This window comes from Andrographis paniculata, unplaced genomic scaffold (genome assembly GCF_009805555.1).
Source record: "Andrographis paniculata isolate CXL003 unplaced genomic scaffold, ASM980555v1 Contig87END, whole genome shotgun sequence".
Lineage (NCBI taxonomy): Eukaryota > Viridiplantae > Streptophyta > Magnoliopsida > Lamiales > Acanthaceae > Andrographis > Andrographis paniculata.
Genome location: NW_026137625.1, coordinates 1,248,144 through 1,268,670, shown reverse-complemented (window position 1 = coordinate 1,268,670; position 20,527 = coordinate 1,248,144). Strand labels below are relative to the sequence as shown.

Below are 20,527 nucleotides of genomic sequence, written 5' to 3'. Positions count from 1 at the left end.
ACCGACATATTTCAATCACCATATCTCTTTATGAATCATTTTCATATTCTCTTTTCATATTCTCTTACGCTAAGTTGGTACTTACAGCACCACCTTGGAGTTTAAAGGATGTTAGTATATATATATTACTCTATATTTATGTATATATAAATATTGACCATATTGCTCCTCCCTTGTATTCATATACGTATTTTATTAGAATGACAATAGACAATTTTTTCACTAAAAGTAACAAATAAAAATAGTACTTTCAATTGAAACTAGAGCTGCTTTTGTCCGCGGAGGCGCTACCTACCAAACCAACTTTTGGATTCAATAGAGCCCGTTGCATCGCCCATATCGCGAGGGGCCTCATGTATATCAAAGATCGGAAATTGCCATTGGTAGTCCAACCTTCCGGAGTTTGAAACGAGTATCTGAAATAAACCATACGTAAGAAAGACATCACTAATTCGGACGGACATTGCGACACAATAGTCCAAAATAAGACATTGTACTTGGTAGTATACACCCCGTTAGGTTAGGAGGTCTTGTTTTAATTTTAGCCCAAAGATATCCTACTTCCATATATACATATTTCTATTCGGGAAAATACTTTTATAGCTAAATCCTGCAAAAAAACAAGAAGAAAAAACTTAAAATGCGTACCCGAATCCCTCCTCGGACCAGCCGGTGATGAATATCCCTGCCGCCGTGGCAAACGCCTGCTCCGTCATTCCGGCATGAATCATCGTAGCCGCAGCTGCATATGTCACGCCGGTCCATATCTCCCGCGACTGCATACACGTATCGTCCACCTTTCCGGTAGGATGCATTCCATTCACTGCACCCATCCGGCCCTCCCCAACTTTCATCACATTGAAGTCGTATATTTTCTGCAGAGAACTCCGGATCTTGCAGTCGTCGAAAAGATCTGGAAGCCCTGAAGCTGCAGTGTACCACTGCCCCGCGAGCTGATCAGCTTGGATCGATTTGCTGTTACTGCTCGATCCGCTGTCATAGTTGAAATAAGAACCGTTCCAAAGTTTCGCTACATACGCAGATTTGGCCTTGAGAAATGTGTTCTTGCATTTGTCAGCAAATTCCAGGTGGCCTAACTGCTGGGCCATTGCTGCCGCGGCTTGAAGAGCAGCAAGCCATAAGGAACCACAGTAAGCACTTATGCCGTGAACGGTCCATGTATCGTATGTCTGATCAGGAAAGCCGTCGTTTTCAATCAGACCGTCGTTGTCCCTGTCGAATTGCTCCATGTACTCAATGGCAGCACGAATTGCGGGCCAAACATCAACTCCGAAAGAGAGATCTTCGGTCGCAGCAAAATCTCTATATACCTGAAGAATGAACTTCGGGTTCAGATCCTTCCACCGGCTCGTGTCGTGTATGTTGTAAGCGTTCATTTCATGCCACGGATCGTGGGTACCGAGATCGTGCGGGACAGCGCCTTTCACCTTGCGTATTCCCCAGTTTCCCTCGGCCAAAAACTTCACTTTCCTCGTATCCTCGGATAATACGGCAGCTGCAAACTCGCGCTGGATGCTAAGCTCGATTTTCGGAAAGAGCTCTAGCAGGGCGAATGATGCGTAGAAATGCACATCATAAGTACACCACATTATATATTCGATGCCTTCGAGATATAGAAACCTGCCCACTTCATTGTTGCTGTTCTCTTGCTCGTAACCCTTTTCACAGGTGCTCGGCTTGTCTTTGCCTGATGTAATTCCGGTAGATCTTTCCCCACTTTCTGCCGGATCGATGTTTAGTGAAGCATCCAATGTGTTTTGAGCAGCATCTTTATTAATCACAGTTGATCTGTGAACTATTCTTCCCTCGGATTTTCTGTGGATTTCTGTGATTATCGACTTGATACCACTCGAGTCCTCAGCTAGCAAGCGTGAATCTATACACCAACATCAAAATTGCACGAAGGAAATATTCCATCGAATTAAAATAATAAGACCAGCTTCAGATGCGATCATACCGATCCAAACTGTTGCCCCCGCCACAAGAAAATATAGCTCATTGAATAAAGTAAACTTGTACCTGCAAAGCACCGAATGTGTTTGAATCCATTAGTTTAAATTAGACTATATTCAAGAAATGTACTTTATTACCATGTGTTCGGAATTTTGGAGCCGGATTTTATTTGAACAGTCAATATATTTACTCCAAACCATGTTCATATACAAACTTACGAGTAAATCTACAAAGTCAACTGAATTAAACGTAGATACAGCCATACAGGTTTTGGAAAATATCATTGAAATACAATCATTGTCTACTTTTACTGCATCACACCAATCGAATTAATTAAATCTTACGTTTATGTATACACAAATTTTAACCAGATAATCATGAGAGAGAGCACGATTATAAAAATATCAGAGGGAGACAACATATTTCTTATGAGAAGAAAGAAAAGAACACAGTACCAAGCCTTACTTACCATTCGGGCAGTCGGTTATCTGTAAGAACAGGTTTTTGCCATTTTACAATCTCTTCTTCCCACAGCACATAATCTTAAAAGTACCCAAACACAAGAAAGTGAAATGCAGTAATAGATGCTAGCATAAAACAATTGCCCAGAAAACAAAATTGCAAAGAACAAATCAACGAAACGCGAGATATAAAATGCAGCACATAGAATCAAGCAGCTATTCATAGAGCTAAGTATACTCACTGGTAAGAGCATCATGCACTATGTCCTTAGCTGCAGTTCGGGAAGTACCGTAGAATTTAGTGTACCGCCTGCACTTCCAATGGAATAGAACAGACCATATACATTGAGAAACAGATGTAGTTATAATTCCACAGTGAAAAACAAACTATAGTTTATGCAACAGTTAATATTCATTGAAAGATATGATGTGAACCTACATTTTTTCTGTAAGTACACGTTAATTATTGTTATTATTATTATTTCATCAATACTAATGGCTATCATAAAATGGGCTTAAATTACTAATATTAGACCATTCGATCAACACTTTATGTGAAAATGTGCAATTTAGCCTTCAATACCAAATAAAGCAACAGATACTGAAGAATACATTTTTTTTCCCTTCTTTTAGCAAAGTAAGGTGTCACGAAAGAAGTTAATAAGCAACTCTTATTATACACACAATCCCATTGTAAACCTAAAACAATAGGAAAAAATTTACCTATAGTAGGACTTGCCCTTGCAAAATTTGACTTTAGGCGAAGACCAAGCAATTGCAAATGCAACTGTGCATTTTCCGTGAGGTTCAACGCATGTAGAAGCTGAGACTGCAGCACAAGGAGTTTCTCCTGGAGATGATGGCATGCTAGGCACCTTGCAGAAATTCTCTTGGTTGAAGCTGCCATCCTAGAGATTTAGAAAATTTATTTTTAACGTCAAAAGCGATGAAGAAACACAATAAACAAATGAACTAAGTTCTAACATCATGCCAAGCCAAGCCAAATTAAATGTTCGACGGAAAACACGTATACGTAGTAATTTAACCTGCACCATTTTTCCCCACATATCTTTGGCAGTTATGCAACATCCTTCGTTCAGGCCGAAACAGGGCAAAACTGATACACTCACATTCTGAGTTTCACATGCAGCAATTGAATATGTGACAGGAGGGTTATTTTTTGCAGTTCTGCAATCAATAAATGCTGTTAAAAATACATTGTTTTTCAAGTATCCAAAATGCACTCAATACCATAAGCATCAAGCAATAGGCAAGCACACAAAATTCTCAACGTTAATGGCTTTATTCAGATGAATAAAGCAGTCATGCAGAAAGAAGTGAAATATGACTGTTGATTACCTCAAACAGAGAGCTTTACCAATCAACAACTCGTCAAATAATCAGTCAGCGTGGTTTGCACATTGAATAAAGTTCAGTATCAAAGAATAGATTTATAGTGATGTAGAACTTTTGCCAAACGGCTCAATGACCAAAGGGGACTTCTCACACAAGCACTCAACAAACATAATGAAGCTTATTCCTGTATGAAGAGAAGGACTCAGGCATCCAATGAATCCACGCATAGCAGGCATACTAAAGATGCAATCTAAATTTAACGAGCAAAACAAACAAACAGAGAAGCAATCTCTCAAACTCTTCAAGGTCAAACTTCAAACTTGTTTGATTCGTGCACCAATGGAACACCAAATGGAGTGTTAGGTACTCACTGGGAGCATGAACGAGTACTAGCTGCATTAGGGTGGGTTAAAACTATAAATAGTTTCTCCAGGTATCATTGACTATTTTAACTTGCAACGTAGCATTGCCAAGTTTTTCAACAAACAAATTGACTTATATATTCCTACATTTTTTTTTTCAATGGGGAAAAGAATTGCACTTGTCACACATCCTAGATTTACCTAATTCAACACTAAGGCACTTGGAAAAATAAATGCAAACCAACCGTCATACTAAAGTAGAAAGTATGATCACTTGCTTGTGATGTAGCAGCACACCCGAAACTCCATCTTCACCACTGGAAAAAGTTCACAGAAAAGGCAGAAGAAACACAGGTCATGATACAGAATCATAATGAATAAAAGATCGAAACTAGACTGTAACATATACATACACAAATGGCTCGTTGACATGACCTCCTGATAGATGTGAGATACCTCCAACAGAATTCTGCAACAAAAAACGGTCAACCAACTGATCATGTGCACAAAGACATATTTGCCTCATTTTAACAACAATCAGCACACGAAAAGACTTACGGCCCAGGTAAAAAGAAGGCTGACTTTTGCCCTATCCTTTCCCGTATTTGCCAACTACATGGTAAATAAATGAAGCAATGAAAGCAAGGAAAAGAAACATAATCCTCAAATTTTTTAAGATTTATAGCAAGCTGTGGCGGTCTGATACTACATACTTCCACCTATATATAATATGTAAAATTAATTACTATCATAAAACATTCACATTTATATTTAGTGTGAGAAGATATAAATTAAGCTAAAAATTTCTGATGTTGATTATTGAAGATTCAAGAATGAAATAATATATTCCCCTGGAGTTTAAACTTCTATTTAGATGAAATGTAGTGATTAAAGATGACAATGTCAAGACTTAGCGGGGAAGCATGTGTTCAAGGTTATGAGGCTCTTATAAAGCAGTGGGCTGATTTGGTTTCAATTAGCTGCATCACTTTTTACCAATTGGAGTAATCAAGCAATCATATTACTACCAACTCCATAGTGTAAAAAGAACCACAAATACACACACACACACAGACACATATATATACATATATAATTGTGTTGATGTAATTTTTCAACAAAAATAAAGTAAAATTCAAAGATATAGAGAATATCCTTAAACTTGATTAATTAGTGCCTGAGATTAGGAATCTCTAAACACTGTATGGTACAGAAAATAAACTGGAAAATAAAAGACTGAAATTTAAAGTGGTGATCCCCAAATCTGACTTTGCTTTGTTGAAGTTGATTGAAGATGCCTTGCCAAATGATGATCCAAATCCTTAAATATTCTCTGGGAAACCGTACTGAAAACCGTCACCCGAACGGTTACAACGTCTCCTTCCCAACCGTCTTCCAACCCTTCTCCTGCTGACACGTGTCCTCAGCAGACCGAAATTATCCCTGTATTTCACTCTTTGAGCCGACCACAGACCTTCCGCCCTTTAGGCCCGACTGCCAATCTACAACCGTATTGGTCCGACTGCCAATCCTCCCGACTTGCAAACCATCTGACTTGTTTGGATTAACTACAGACATCCCGACTAACAAACCATCCGATTTGTTGGTCCTGCCGCAGAGTTCCGACCTGAGAACTTCCCGACCTGAGGCCTCCCGACCTGCGGACTTCCCGTCCTGAAGGCCTCCCGACCTGCGGACTTCCCGTCCTGAGGGCCTCCCGACCTGCGGACTTCCCGTCCTGATGACTTTCCGTCTTGAGGACCTCCCGACCTGAAGACCTTCCGATCTGAGGTCTTTCCGTCTTGAGGACCTACCGACTTGAGGTCCTTCCGTCCTGATGACTTTCCGTCTTGAGGACCTCCCGACCTGAAGACCTTCCGACCTGAGGTCTTTCCGTCTTGAGGACCTACCAACCTGAGGTCCTTCCGTCCTGATGACTTTCCGTCTTGAGGACCTCCCGACCTGAAGACCTTCCGACCTGAGGTCTTTCCGTCTTGAGGACCTACCGACCTGAAGACCTTCCGACCTGAGGTCTTTCCGTCTTGAGGACCTCCCGACCTGAAGTCCTTCCGTCCTGAGGACTTTCCGTAGAAATAAACCTATTTTCCTTGAGCCGGTTCAACCAATTCTATTGCCAGGCCCATTCTTCTTTTTACCTTGGGCTTTTAACCTAACTCTAAATTTCGTACGTAACAACTTGCCCGCCGCCAAGGGACTTTCAAACGCCATTTAACAATCGATGTTTGGAAGTTCATAAATCATCACCCTCTTGAAACATTCCCTTAGCAACTGCACCAGTTACTGCAACACTCCTGATTAACAGTCTATCCTGGATAATCAAATTACCAATGAGCAGCGTCTGCTTGAGAAGTATACAAAGAACGAGGCCGAATTGGATCAAGAGCTGAAAACCCAAGCTCGATCCCAATTCATCAGAAGATATCAGACGGCTGCTAATACCAGAAGGTTATCCAGGGATGAAGTCAAATGGACACATATAAAAACTGCCCTAGGGGCACTTTTGTAATACTTCCCCCTCTGTAACAACATTTGACTTAGTAATATATTGTTCCTTCTTTTCTCAAAACAAGGATCACCTTTCAATTTCCAACTTTGTAGGAACCGAAACAAACTCCTTCCTTAAAAGAACACTGTTTCTCACATTTTAAGAAACACATTCCAGGGCATATTTTGAAAACCAAAACACTTGAAGTGTTAACAAACATGGCGAATGACCGACCTCATGTTCCATCAAGCAACTGGGAAGGTGTTCTTCAACCCTTCTTTGTGGGTAATCACCCTATTGGAGGCCATGCAGAAGACTTGTTACATATACTCAAGCAACTAGACTTCAAATTCCGATTCTCCCAACGAGGTAGAAGAACCATTCATCGCGTCATCCGCCTAATGGAAAAAATCATTGAGGGGTATGAACCTCTTCGTGACATCCTTGGTCGCATTCCTGACCTCCATCATCACATGGAAATGATTGAAAATCACGCAGCAACCATACTTCCAGATCTTGGTTGGGATAATATCTTTTCCAATCAACGAAAAGTCTTTTCAAGATTGCGTACCATTGTTGACCGTGAATATCAAGCCATAACAGACATGCAAGCACGTACCAATCAAGATTTAGATGAAATGCAAAGCCAATGGGAGAGGTACTGACCAGATTTGGAAGATCTTATTGAAGAAGAACCAGAACTAATATCCACTCACTGGGATGAAAATTCTGATTCAGAGGCAGAAAATTTCTCACAAATACATGATGACTAACAGAAATGAACCTTTAAACAGGTTCGAACCCCACAAATGGGTTCTGAATAATATTTTGTTTCAGGCAGTTTTGTTATCTGAAAAGGCAGGATAATACCTCTTCAGATATTTAGCATTAATACAATCATGTACTCTTCTACCTTCATGATTTACAATAATGAAAGCGCCATTCCCAATATCTTTTTGAACAATGTATGGTCCTTCCCAATTCGGTGACCACTTTCCCAATTGGTCAGTTTTCTTATATGTAGGAAGGATGGTCTTCCAGACTAGGTCTCCTTTTTGGAATGTCCTGTGAAGAACTTTCTTTCCGTAATTCCTTGCTCTGATTTCACTCTGTTTCACACTTCGACTTATTGCATGAAGGCGGCTAACATCCAAATCCTCCAACTGTTGCATCATAAGTTGTTGGTATTCTTTTGTAAGATCACCATCAGTAAACTCTGTTCGGCCAGATGATACTCGGATTTCGGCTGGTAAAACAGCATCTTGGCCAAACGTGAGTTGGTAAGGTGAGAACCCTGTGGCCGTATTTCTGGTATTCCTATGTGCCCATAAAGCCTGAGACAATAACAAATGCCACTTTCTTGGGTTCCCTTCAACCATCTTCTTTATAATCCCAATAATAATCTTATTTGCTGCTTCCGCTTGTCCATTGGCTTGGGGATAATAAGGTGACGAATGATGTAATCGAACACCGAATTCTGCCAAGAAACTAGAGAACTTTTCCCCTGTGAAAACCAGGCCTTGGTCGGTTGTTATAGACTGAGGAATGCCATATCTGTAAATAATTTGATTCAAAACGAAGTCTATCACCTCCTTCTGATCTACATTTTTCAAAGCAACCGCTTCTACCCATTTGGTAAAGTAGTCAGTCGCGACCAATATGAAACAATGATGTTTCGATGAAGCAGGATGTATCTTACCAATAATATCCATAGCCCATGATTTAAAAGGCCATGGTTTTGCCAAAAATTGCAATTCGGTTACTGGCAAATGGTTTAAGTTTCCATGTCTCTGACATTCCTGGCAGCCTTTGGCAAAGTGTATGCAATCTTCAAAAATCTTTGGCCAGAAAAAACCCAAACGATGAATGGCCCATCTCATATTCAGACCTGCCCGATGAGCTCCACATATCCCACCATGTACTTCTGTCATTACCTCTAGAGCTTCCTTAGACCCCAAACATTTCAAAAGTAAACCTTCAAATGATCTCTTATACAAAATTCCATTTATCAATTGAAAACGTAAAGCCTTCAATCGTGTCGCAATTGAAACACTCGCACCTGGATTTTGTAAATACATGATAAGCTCTGTTCTCCAATCGGTCACTGTTTCACTGGCATCTTTGTGTCCGACTGTAACTACGCCGTCGGGCTCCTGTTCGACAGTAACTTCGCATTCGGGCTCCTGTCCGACAGTAACTTCGCAATCGGGCTCCTGTCCGACAGTAACTTCGCAGTCGGGCTCCTGTCCGACAGTAACTTCGCAGTCGGGCTCCTGTCCGACAGTAACTTCGCAGTCGGACTCCTGTCCGACAGTAACTTCGCAGTCGGGCTCCTGTCCGACAGTCTCCTGCCCGACCATAACTTCGCAGTCGGGCTCCTGTCCGACAGTAACTTCGCAGTCGGGCTCCTGCCCGACAGTCTCCTGCCCGACCATTCGATCACATATTGGGTCTGTCTTTCCTTCTATGCCCGACTTGACCTCCGACCACATATCCTCCAGAATTCCTTTACAGGCCCTTTGAGCCAACTCATCAGCACATTGGTTTTCTTTCCTCGGAATGAACTCAATTATTACTTCTGAGATTTTTGTCAGTAACCGACCCACAATGTCCCTGTATCTGCGAAGGTGAGGGTAATTGCAAACATATTGATTGTTTACCTGGTTGATTACTAATTGAGAATCCCCTCTTATGATTACAGACTGGAACTTCCTGGCTATTAAAGCCTCCAAACCCAAAATTAAAGCTTCATATTCTGCCGAATTATGGGTCATGGCTTCCAATCGTAGTTGTAAGTTGATCTTTTGACCGTCAGGTCCTTGCAAAAAGACCCCTGCCCCTGATTTGTTTCCAGAGGTAGAACCATCAAAGAACATCAACCATGTTCTGGTACTTATATAAGGTACACATCCGACCTGTAGATTATTCACATATGATGAACAACCAAGTGGTCGGACGCTATCACCAAGAGAATACCCGACTTGTGAGAATTCTGCTAAGAAGTCGGCTACTGCTTGTCCCTTGATTGCCCTCAAAGGGGAATGTTGAAGATCAAAAGGAGCCAATTTGATGGCCCACTTCATGAGTCTGCCCTTCATAGTAGGTCTCTGTAAAATCAATTTGATGAGATCCACCTTTGATATGACCTCAATTTTTCTGGGCAGCAAATAATGCTCGAGTTTAGTACAAGCGAAGACCAATGAATAACACATTTTTTCTGGCATAGTGTAATTCAGTTCTGGTCCTGTAAGGGTTTTACTGAGATAGTAGATTGCCCTTTCCTTCCCGTCATCTCCATCCTGTGCCAATAAACAGCTAACCACTTCATATGTATTTGCCAAATAAAGTTTGAGCGGCCGACCTTGTTTAGGAGGCATCAAGACTGGAGGGTGAACCAATGCCTGCTTGATAGCATCTAAAGCCGTCTGTTGATCGGGACCCCATTCGAAAGCATTTTTTCCAGCTTTCAACAATTTAGTAATGGGTCTGACCTTGCCAGCAGCATTAGAAATGAAACGCCTCAAATAGTTCACCTTACCCAAAAGACTTTGGATTTCTTTAACCGTCTTGGGTGGCCGACTGTCAAGAATGGCTTTAGCCTTATTGGCATCGATTTCAATTCCTCTCTCATGAACTAAAAATCCTAAAAAGCTCCCGGCTGATATTCCAAAAGCACATTTGGTTGGATTCATCTTCAATTTGTACTTCTTCATTCTTTCGAATGCCTCTTCAAGATTTCTCAAATGTTCGTCAAAACTGGAAGATTTAACAATAACATCATCAATATAAACTTCCATAGATTTGCCAATTAAATCATGAAAGATTGAATTCATGGCTCTTTGGTAAGTTGCCCCTGCATTCTTTAACCCGAATGGCATGACTGTCCATTCATAAATACCTAAAGCCCCTGGGCACCTAAATGCTGTCTTAGGAATGTCTTCTTCTGCCAGAAATATTTGGTTATAACCTGCATAACCATCCATCAGACTAAGGATTTTATGCCCTGCTGCTGCATCTATCAACATGTCGGCCATAGGCATCACATATTCGTCCTTAGGGGTAGCTAGATTCAAATCCCTGAAATCGATGCATATCCTTATCTTACCATTTTTCTTGACCACTGGCACAATGTTAGCCAGCCACTCCGCGTAACGGCAAGGCTGAATGAAACCCACTTTGAGAAGTTTTTGGATTTCTTCCTTGATTTGAGGCATCAAATCCGGGCTCATTCGCCTTAGAGGTTGTTTGTAAGGTTTGCAACCTTCCTTGATAGGCAATCGATGCTCTATTAGACTTCTTGTCAAACCAGGCATTTCTGAATAATCCCATGCTAAACAATCAATATTGTTTCTAATAACTTCGAGCATCATTGTCTGTTGCTCTTTAGACAAATAACCACTTAGCCTGATCACTTTTGGAACCAATTCGGTTCCTAAATTAAACTCCAATAATGGGTCTTGTGATGAAGCTGTTGGTTCTGTTTTCTCCAATAAATCAGGCCAACGAAATTGTTCATCTTTTTGGAGGTGAACATCAAGAATCTCTTTACTATTTTCTGCTTTATGTAATAACTGCTTTAAATAGAACTTATTAATAAGAGAACTACATACTTCTAAACTTGTATCATCCATAACAAACAAATTATATGGGAATGGGTGTGGCTTTATCATGAGCCATACAATAAAGGTGTTCTTTTAATAGAACATCGAGTTCTGGCCAGTGACTTTATAACCCTTGTTTGGGTATTCCCTGGCCATATACAACTGAGACATCGGAGCCAAATGACTGGAATAAAACACTGACTCTTCAACTTGTTCTGATACATCGAATGGGTTGTCATTCGCTTCCATTTTGAAGACCTGATTTCCTTCCCAAAACATTAATTGTTGGTGCAGGGTTGATGGCACATATTGAGAGGCATGAATCCAGTCTCGTCCCAGCAAGAGAGAGTATGTAGTATCTGCGTCCACAATAAAGAAAACAGTGGAGATCTTTTTTGGTCCGACTTCAATTGTGGCAACCATCATGCCTTCAGGCTTAGTCGGCTGCCCCGTAAAACTTGTCATTTCGAATTTCACAGGAGACAGATCATGAATTCCTTTCCCTAGCTTCTTGAGAGTCTTCAATGGCATAACATTAAAGACTGCTCCATTATCCACAAAAACCTTTGTGATTGGTTTCCCGCAAATGTGAGCATTAACATACAGAGGCTTCAAATGGGAGATCGCACCCTCTGGAATAGGAGGAAACACAATCGAAGGTGCCTCCGGCTGAGGCTCGGAATCTGAAGTCTTTGCCCACTCTGTTTCCTCTAATTCGTCATCTGCCAAGAATGCCCATAAAGGTTCGTCCATAGTATCATCTACCAGACTCGCCCACATCGGTTCATCTCTCATCTGATTAATCTCTGTCATTCGACAAGGGATTCGTGGTCCCAGACGAGATTTAACAGATCTCAAATTTTCCTCTGTAGTTACAACTTCTTCCTTTGTCTTATTCCGAGATTGAGCCGTCAAAGATTCTATACGGAATTCTTCAAGAGATGGATTGATGTTGATCCGTTCACAATGTTGGCATCTAAAACCTCTAATTATTTCATCTGATATTCCTTTACCTTTCCTCTGTCCCGACGAACTTCCTTTAGTATAATCTGAAGCGTCTAATCCGTCGTTCGGTTGCTTTCTTGAACAGACCCGACTGGACCGACTTTTTGGAGATTGCATGGCTGCTCCCTGCTCGTTGGTTGTTTGTTCTGTAAAGACCCGAATGGACTGATCTCCTGCCAAGCAGTCGGCTGCGTTTTGCTCGTCGGTTAGTTGTTTTGCTGAAGGAACTCGTTTCCCATACTTCGCAGCATACCTGCGTTTGGCATTGCGAATCTGTGTACGATTCATACCTGGGAAACGAGGATCTATATCAACTGGTAAAGGCTTTTTATTTCGAGCCCAATTGTTCCCGACTGACCCTGTTTTTCTGGTCGGGTGGTCACGCACTAAAACCCTTTCTTTCACCTCCACATTAAAAGAACCGTCTGGATGGTCCCATTTTTCAGCGACTGGCTTTTCAACAACTTTGAGTCGTTCTTCCGGTCGGCCACTGTTTGGCTGACTTCCTTTTTTTGTTCCGGGGCTTGCCTGAGTTCGTTCCCCTGTTTGTCCACTATTGGCCGAATTTTTCCCTGTTTCCGAACTTGGTTGGATGTCAAACATAGCCGTTGTTACTTTCGGAAACGGTTGCTGGTCTACACCTAGAGTGATGTATTTGAGCCGACCTGTCTTGATAGCCTTTTGAATTTCCTTCCTGAAATGAGTACACTGACTTGTATTGTGTGTGAAAGAATTATGCCACTTACAATATGGTCTCCCTTTGATTTCTTCTTTAGTGGCCAATCTTTGCCCCTTTGGAATACGGATCTGCCCATCAGTCAGTAGGATATCAAAGATTTCATCAGCTTTCGAACTATCAAACGTCGGTTGCTCCTTTCCTTCAGATCCTGGTACTGGCTTCAATTTGGGGCATACATAAGGTTTTCCAGAAAGGATTTCGGCTGCCATCTCTTCTGACTGATTAAAATCAAAGTCACATGTTTCTGTTCCCATACTCGCCATATGTTGGCCTCTATTACGCCTGTTATGTTGATCTTCCTCTCTGAACAAAGACTCTAAACGTCCTGCCTTGGATGCAAGACTTGCCAAATCCTCAACATCCAGGGCAGTGAGTGCCTTTCTTAAGCGAGTATGCATATTCCGGACCACTAAATTGGTCATCTCTTTCTCACTGATTACCGTAGGACATCGTCCCTTCATCAATCGCACCCTTTCTATAAACTGTGAAGCAGATTCTTCTGGATACTGTCTCAATTCTAGTAAATCAGTTAAAGAAACAGTTGGTAAAGGATTGAAGAATCTGGCATGAAATGCCATCTCCAGTCCTTCCCACGTCTGAATTTGCCCATGAGGTAAACTTGCGAACCACGAAAACGTTGTTCTAGTAAGAGATAGACCAAACAGTTGCAACTTATAAAAAGGGTTATTACCAACTTCTCCCAATTGTGCTGTGAACCGACCAACATGTTCTATGGTGGAAGATCCGTCCTCCCCTGAGAATGCATGAAAATCGGGTGGTCGATAATTCCTTGGGAGGGGGTGTTCATTAATGATCCTTTCTGGGAAAGGTCTCTGATATGCAGGGCGGTTAGCCATCTGAGGAGTTAATCCATACTGATCTCTTAATATATGTGCAATCTCATCAGGATCTACATGAAAGCGTTGATGATCAGGAACATGGAACGGATCCTGCACAGGAATATGAATAGGATCATGTATATATCCTTCAGGCCTGTCCTCCCTTGTATTGTTCGGCTGCGGATTGGTAACCCTTGGTCCCAGTGGAACAGTGTTGGGAAAAGTCAGAGGAGATTTTCCCCTATCCATTCGGTTGGGATTTGTGGCACTTGGGAATGTACTATCCACGAATGATGGCCCTGCGAAATTTGCCTGTAGTCTGGATGGTGATACTCCTGGTGGAGTTTGAGTGGGTTGAAGACTAACCCTTGACAGTGCTTGATCTATCATGTTCTGCATCAGACTCTGTTGCTCACGCAACATGTTCGTTTGTTGCTCACGCAACATATTCTGCATAACCAAAGTGTGCTGGTTGTTCATTTGTTGAACATAAGACCACCAATCAGTTGGTGGTTGTGGGATTTCCCCGGCATTTGGCACAATAGGTGGTGGAACGGATTCTCCCACCGGTGCCGAAGATGATTGAGGTTGTGAACCTGCCATATGGACCCTTCCGATGATACGGCCGGATCTAAGACGTATGAAATTATCGCCGGAATTGGAATGAGCAATTTTGTCTTGCTCCCACTGTGGTCGCCAATTTGTTGATGTAATTTTTCAACAAAAATAAAGTAAAATTCAAAGATATAGAGAATATCCTTAAACTTGATTAATTAGTGCCTGAGATTAGGAATCTCTAAACACTGTATGGTACAGAAAATAAACTGGAAAATAAAAGACTGAAATTTAAAGTGGTGATCCCCAAATCTGACTTTGCTTTGTTGAAGTTGATTGAAGATGCCTTGCCAAATGATGATCCAAATCCTTAAATATTCTCTGGGAAACCGTACTGAAAACCGTCACCCGAACGGTTACAACGTCTCCTTCCCAACCGTCTTCCAACCCTTCTCCTGCTGACACGTGTCCTCAGCAGACCGAAATTATCCCTGTATTTCACTCTTTGAGCCGACCACAGACCTTCCGCCCTTTAGGCCCGATTGCCAATCTACAACCGTATTGGTCCGACTGCCAATCCTCCCGACTTGCAAACCATCTGACTTGTTTGGATTAACTACAGACATCCCGACTAACAAACCATCCGATTTGTTGGTCCTGCCGCAGAGTTCCGACCTGAGAACTTCCCGACCTGAGGCCTCCCGACTTGCGGACTTCCCGTCCTGAAGGCCTCCCGACCTGCGGACTTCCCGTCCTGAGGGCCTCCCGACCTGCGGACTTCCCGTCCTGATGACTTTCCGTCTTGAGGACCTCCCGACCTGAAGACCTTCCGATCTGAGGTCTTTCCGTCTTGAGGACCTACCGACTTGAGGTCCTTCCGTCCTGATGACTTTCCGTCTTGAGGACCTCCCGACCTGAAGACCTTCCGACCTGAGGTCTTTCCGTCTTGAGGACCTACCAACCTGAGGTCCTTCCGTCCTGATGACTTTCCGTCTTGAGGACCTCCCGACCTGAAGACCTTCCGACCTGAGGTCTTTCTGTCTTGAGGACCTACCGACCTGAAGACCTTCCGACCTGAGGTCTTTCCGTCTTGAGGACCTCCCGACCTGAAGTCCTTCCGTCCTGAGGACTTTCCGTAGAAATAAACCTATTTTCCTTGAGCCGGTTCAACCAATTCTATTGCCAGGCCCATTCTTCTTTTTACCTTGGGCTTTTAACCTAACTCTAAATTTCGTACGTAACAAATTGATTGCCTCTTTAGTCATGTTTTGAGTCATACTATTGCTACATCATTGACTCTTGTAGCTTATACATTGTCTGAGGCATTACTCATAAAGTGATTCAAAGAGTCATGTAGGGGTTGTAAACAAACTGAGTTTGATATAGAAAGGCTCAGTCTTAAAAACTTTCAATTCAATACAAAAGTCTAAACTCAAGCCTACTCAAGCTCAATTAATAGTAAAATAATTATGTATTTCTTAAAAATTAACAAATTAAGTAATAAATAATGCCAACTAGCCACATATTTCTGCTCAAGCTCAACCAACTCGTCGGGAGCTTAGGTCAGTGTACAACCCTAGTGACAAAGATACTGTGGTGCCATTGCATTTTTATTTAACTCATATCCAGGGCAGTAAATGCATTACTCTTTGCAAACGCAATGGTATTTGTTACTTAAGTTCTCTAACCTATTTTCACACTGTTTGATCTATCAATTTCTCTTCAAAAATTATCACATCTAACACTTCCCATACAAAACATTACGTCTAAGACATTTTTCACCTGAAAAATATTATAGCACAAAGAATCAAAATGCAAACAAACATACTCGTGTTTCACAAAATCTCTTTCATTCCAACTCACGTAAAACTTGTAGCTGGAAACATGTTTTAGCCATATTTTAGATGATAGGAATGCAGATATATAACATCTTTTGACCTAAATTGAAAGGTCGCCATAATCTTCGTTTAATTGATGTTTTACCTTTCTCCAAAAACAGAGATTAACTAATTATGAAATTAATCTATACTGAAAAACAAAATACTGAGTAACACAAAAAGCAAGAGTACATACAGTGTAAACAAATACAGCTGTTGGAAGACTGCTGTCTTGATAATTATGTGGTATAAAGGGTGATATCTGTCGACAAGATATTTTCAACTCTGGATCTGGCTCGCCTGTACGAACAAAGAGAGCACATAAAGGAGATTTTCCTTTACAATTTCGATAAGCCTATCATAGAGACAAAGAGCTATAGTAGAAAGTTACCATCATATACAGTCCATGCCCTGGGAAAGAGAGCATGGTATGTGGAATGCTGGCCACCTAAATTCCATCCCCACGATGTTATACCTTGATCATCACTAGACTTCCTGTCAAAACTAACAACAATGAAATGTAGTTGGATAAGATGGGATTTCCAATTGATTAGTTTCATATAGCTAAATCCCAAAATTTAAAAAGCACGAGGATAAGTTGCATTACAGATAATGTAAAAACTAGGTATTTGGGAAGTGTGATGGCATGCAAGAAAAAATGGCACAAAAAGAATAAGATATGACATTTTCTCTTGATAAACTGTATGCCTGTTTAAGAGGTCCCATTTCCGAGTTAAACCGTCACTGTCTGAAAGATAGTAAACTTAGCAATAAATAAGTGCCCATGAAATGACTAAGCCTCTGTATACTTAAGTTTTCAAAATTATTTTCGCACTATTCATCAAAATTTCTCTCTTTAAAAAACATCAAATCCAAAACCCATTTTCCATTGAAAATATTACATAAAAAAACCTATTCTCTATCCAAAACATCACATCTAACATCTATTATATCATAGCAAACACCTATGTTTTATTCAACTTTTTACTATTCCCAAACCAACCAACCCAATATTCCAAAACATATCTAAACACATTAGTTTTTCACAAAGCACAGATAAGAGGAGTAAGGAGCTTTCTTTTAGTTATAATTGCAGGCATCACCAAGCACATATATAATTTTTTGTGGCTTTTTTAGCTTAGGTTCAGTCCAAATCATAATCATATGACCCAATGTATATAAGATCGCAATGTACAAGTGAAAAGGTTTATAGCTGGAATTGAACAGTTGAGATGTATACCCTAAGCCTTCATGCTGGCCGGGAGCAAGGACTGATGCATATTTTTTGTTCCCTCCATCTCGAGATATGAAAATCTGAAATATTTACTTGAATTTGGTTGTCAGGTTATCCTTAACATAATTCCAAAGAAAAACAAATGTAGCACAAAGTATTTCTCACTTTGAGGTGTGAGGTACATCAAGCATTACAGGAAATTTGGAAAGCTGAATGTTGATGTATTTCAATTATAATTTTGATTTAATAAGTTAATCATATAGTCAAGGATAACTACATAGTAGTATTTGGTTAGGAATCTAAGTGAACCCATACTTTAGAATAGAGTTTATCATGAATTGATTCTCCAATGGTACTTCTCTCTGTGTGATGAGGTTTTTATTATTATACCAGTGGTTCACCTTATCTAATGATTCTTCTGTCACTAAATTTTGAATTTTTCAAAGTCCTAACGAATGAAGTTACTCAAGAGTTCTATACTCCAATGTAAAACTAATGAAAAGAAGAAAGCTCAAGTGACAGTTTGACAAAAGTTTACACCTACACTCTTATATGAACTAGGATTCTAGCTTTCCAATAAGATGGAATATAGTTCAATTAGTTCGCAAGGGTTTATACATTATAGGATTAATTTTTTCGCCCCAGCAAACATTAACAAATGCCTTTTTCACCAACATTCAGGAGAAAATAAAGATAAATAAGAAACTACAACATAAATAATATGTCAAGTAGAAGAGCTTTACAGAGAATTGATTGGCCATCACAGGCGAAGCCTCACATGTCCCTGGAAGTATTTGGAAATGCTGAAATTCCCCTCTGAAACCTCTGGATATGCTCCCACTTCTGGAATGTTAAGTTCCTTAACTTATTGATGGTTTGGATTAGAGTTGCAGAATAAAGAGTCTTAGCAAAATGAATGCTACATACCCCATTCCCCCAAGAGGAACACCTTGGGATGCAGAGGGTTTGCAACTTTCTCGAGTAAAAGGATCTATTGGTGCTCTCTACACAAAGAAAGTAAATACTAAGGACACAAAGTTAACCGCTCTAAACCAAGCAAATGTGAAGGTAGGTAGTGTTTGATTTACTTAATGAACAGACAAAGGTTATGCATTCTTTCAATGAAATGGATACAATGGCAAAAAATATTCGAGATAAGATGGATAGTTACCCTTCCTTGAGATGCTTCTTCCCGTACATAATGCCACAGGCGTATTCCGAGAGTGACCTACAACCAAAAATTTAAAAAAGATCATTAGAATCTTATAATAACCCAAATATGATAGTCTCACACAAGATCTCTTGAACATAATTTTGATTTACCATTTTTATAGCTTCTGTAAATGTAATACTAAACTCCTTAAGAACACTAGCATCGCTATTTAATTTCCTTCGCCATGCATATTCAGGAGGGGCAGCATTGTCTGCATTCAACTGGTGACACAAAACTTAGATAATCAGAAAAAGGCATGCATAGTCAGTAATAAACCTAAAGAATTACAGAAAGTAAAAAGTAAAAAGTATAAAGATTGCCAAAATGCTATATACAAAAGAAATATGAATAGGGTAAAGTTTTACCTTCACTGGTTGCTACTAAGGAAAACCCATTACAGAGCAGTCCTCAAAGAAAAAGATTTTTGTGTTTCTCAAAGGCAAGAAAGGGAAACAGCACGTATAGTCCTATCGAATGTACCAACTCAATACCAGTGCAAAATGGAAGCTGATTAAATTGTTTTTTACTTCTTGTGTTTCTTTTCATCTAGCATAGCAAAGGATTTGCAACATAGTCATCGTTGATAAGAAAGCTAAATATGTTATTCATTAACCTCTGAAATGGTACCAAAAAGCAACAAAGCTCAATTCTTATTAATCTTTTCCCACTCTTTTCCACTTTCTAGTTTTCCACAAAAACTTCTCACACCATATCTTCTTTGTTTTAAGGTTTTCCAAATTTTTACATATTCATAAAAAACTTTTTATTCCCTCCAAAAGTATCAAATCAAACATTATCCAAATAAGAATAATAATATACATTCAAAACATATCATACCTGTTTATATATATCATATTATACAACAACTATTTCAATTTAAAATGAAAATCCAAGCTCCCTAATGTTCTTCTGCGTCATACCAAATTTGGAACAAATATAAATGAATACGAGTAGATTGAGAAATCCCCTTTCGCAACAAAATAGCGAAAAATTCAGTAGCCATGAAAAACAGCATCCTCAACTTCAATATAGTGAAGAAAAACAGATCAAATTTTCCACAAACCGAAGATAAAAAATAACAGCTCACCAGCTGCAGAGTCGATCGATTTACGTACTCTTCAGGAGGCCACGAATCCTTTCTGAAATGAAACAAATCACCGGTCACCATTTCGCAGGTATTCAGCACTGGACTGTTTTTTTTCATCAATTATTCACAGAACTCTCGACGATCGCGAAACGTAGCCATTCATCTCCTCAATCTTCAAAGCTAAGCTGCTAACTAATCCCTCCATAAAACAAGGCAAAGCAACCGTGAATAATGGTGGCGTCTGATTCTGAGGGGAATGCAATCGAACTGCTTTGCTCCTAGTATTTTCGATGGTTCTTCTTCTTGTTCAAGAATGTAAAACGGCAGGCAGAGGCTCTAGAGGCGGTGGTGGTCTCAGAACATCGAATTTCGCTCTCAGAGTCATGCCTGGTGTGCTGCGGTGCGGTGTCTTCCTCGCACAATCTTTTCTATTTTTGGAAAAGATCATAGCATGTGTATCTTCGACTCTCATTATTATTATTATTATTATTTTCACATTTTTTAAGTAATAATATATTCTCATCAATTAAAAGTATCAAATCACCTTACATATTTATACTACTGTTAACCTTACTTAAAGAAAAAAAAAAAAAAAAAAAAAAAAAAATTTTGGATATTTTGTACTTTGTTATGAGACGGAGAAAGTATTAATAATAAGAGCATCTGTCACTTCTTTTGTTACCTTTATCATTATATTTTTAATTTTTATTGTAATAAA

The 20,527-nt window shown here is 40.1% G+C and overlaps 2 protein-coding genes across 7 annotated transcripts; both read right to left on the bottom strand.

Annotated features, from left to right (window-relative positions):
- Positions 1 to 153: 153 nt before the first annotated feature.
- On the bottom strand, positions 154 to 20,251 carry LOC127242544 (uncharacterized). Of its 3 annotated transcripts, none has more exons than XM_051262114.1 (18): positions 19,810 to 20,251; positions 18,833 to 18,943; positions 18,681 to 18,737; positions 18,437 to 18,513; positions 18,253 to 18,352; positions 17,516 to 17,589; positions 16,667 to 16,779; positions 16,472 to 16,575; positions 4,712 to 4,765; positions 4,567 to 4,622; positions 4,432 to 4,470; positions 3,482 to 3,623; positions 3,159 to 3,343; positions 2,678 to 2,745; positions 2,444 to 2,516; positions 1,979 to 2,040; positions 649 to 1,897; positions 154 to 416 (listed from the first exon to the last, which is right to left on the bottom strand). In XM_051262114.1, the coding sequence occupies exons 1-18, from the start codon at positions 19,924 to 19,926 to the stop codon at positions 251 to 253; spliced, it is 2,847 nt and encodes a 948-aa protein (XP_051118071.1). In that variant the 5' UTR covers positions 19,927 to 20,251; the 3' UTR covers positions 154 to 250. The 3 variants fall into 3 exon arrangements, with proteins under 3 accessions (XP_051118071.1, XP_051118072.1, XP_051118073.1); XM_051262115.1 differs by having other exon boundaries at positions 3,488 to 3,623; XM_051262116.1 differs by having other exon boundaries at positions 16,667 to 16,770.
- Positions 11,335 to 16,446, bottom strand: LOC127242543 (uncharacterized). 4 transcript variants are annotated; one of them, XM_051262112.1, is made up of 2 exons: positions 15,321 to 16,446; positions 11,335 to 15,224 (listed from the first exon to the last, which is right to left on the bottom strand). In XM_051262112.1, exon 2 carries the CDS (start codon positions 14,444 to 14,446, stop codon positions 11,354 to 11,356), a length of 3,093 nt encoding a protein of 1,030 aa, XP_051118069.1. In that variant the 5' UTR covers positions 14,447 to 15,224; positions 15,321 to 16,446; the 3' UTR covers positions 11,335 to 11,353. The 4 variants fall into 4 exon arrangements, with proteins under 4 accessions (XP_051118069.1, XP_051118070.1, XP_051118068.1 ...); XM_051262113.1 differs by having other exon boundaries at positions 11,335 to 15,256; positions 15,353 to 16,446; XM_051262111.1 differs by having other exon boundaries at positions 11,335 to 15,448; positions 15,497 to 16,446.
- Positions 20,252 to 20,527: the final 276 nt, after the last annotated feature.

Bases quoted from the DNA above. Each gene is read 5' to 3' on its own strand.
- LOC127242544 (XM_051262114.1), bottom strand. From the start codon at position 19,926: ATGAAAAAAAACAGTCCAGTGCTGAATACCTGCGAAATGGTGACCGGT. The intron at 16,780-17,515 runs GTATACATCTCA...CATTGTTGTTAG, and splicing joins GGCCAGCATGAAGGCTTAGG to TTTTGACAGGAAGTCTAGTG. The intron at 4,471-4,566 runs GTATGTATATGT...AACTTTTTCCAG, and splicing joins CATGTCAACGAGCCATTTGT to TGGTGAAGATGGAGTTTCGG.
- LOC127242543 (XM_051262112.1), bottom strand. From the start codon at position 14,446: ATGGCAGGTTCACAACCTCAATCATCTTCGGCACCGGTGGGAGAATCC.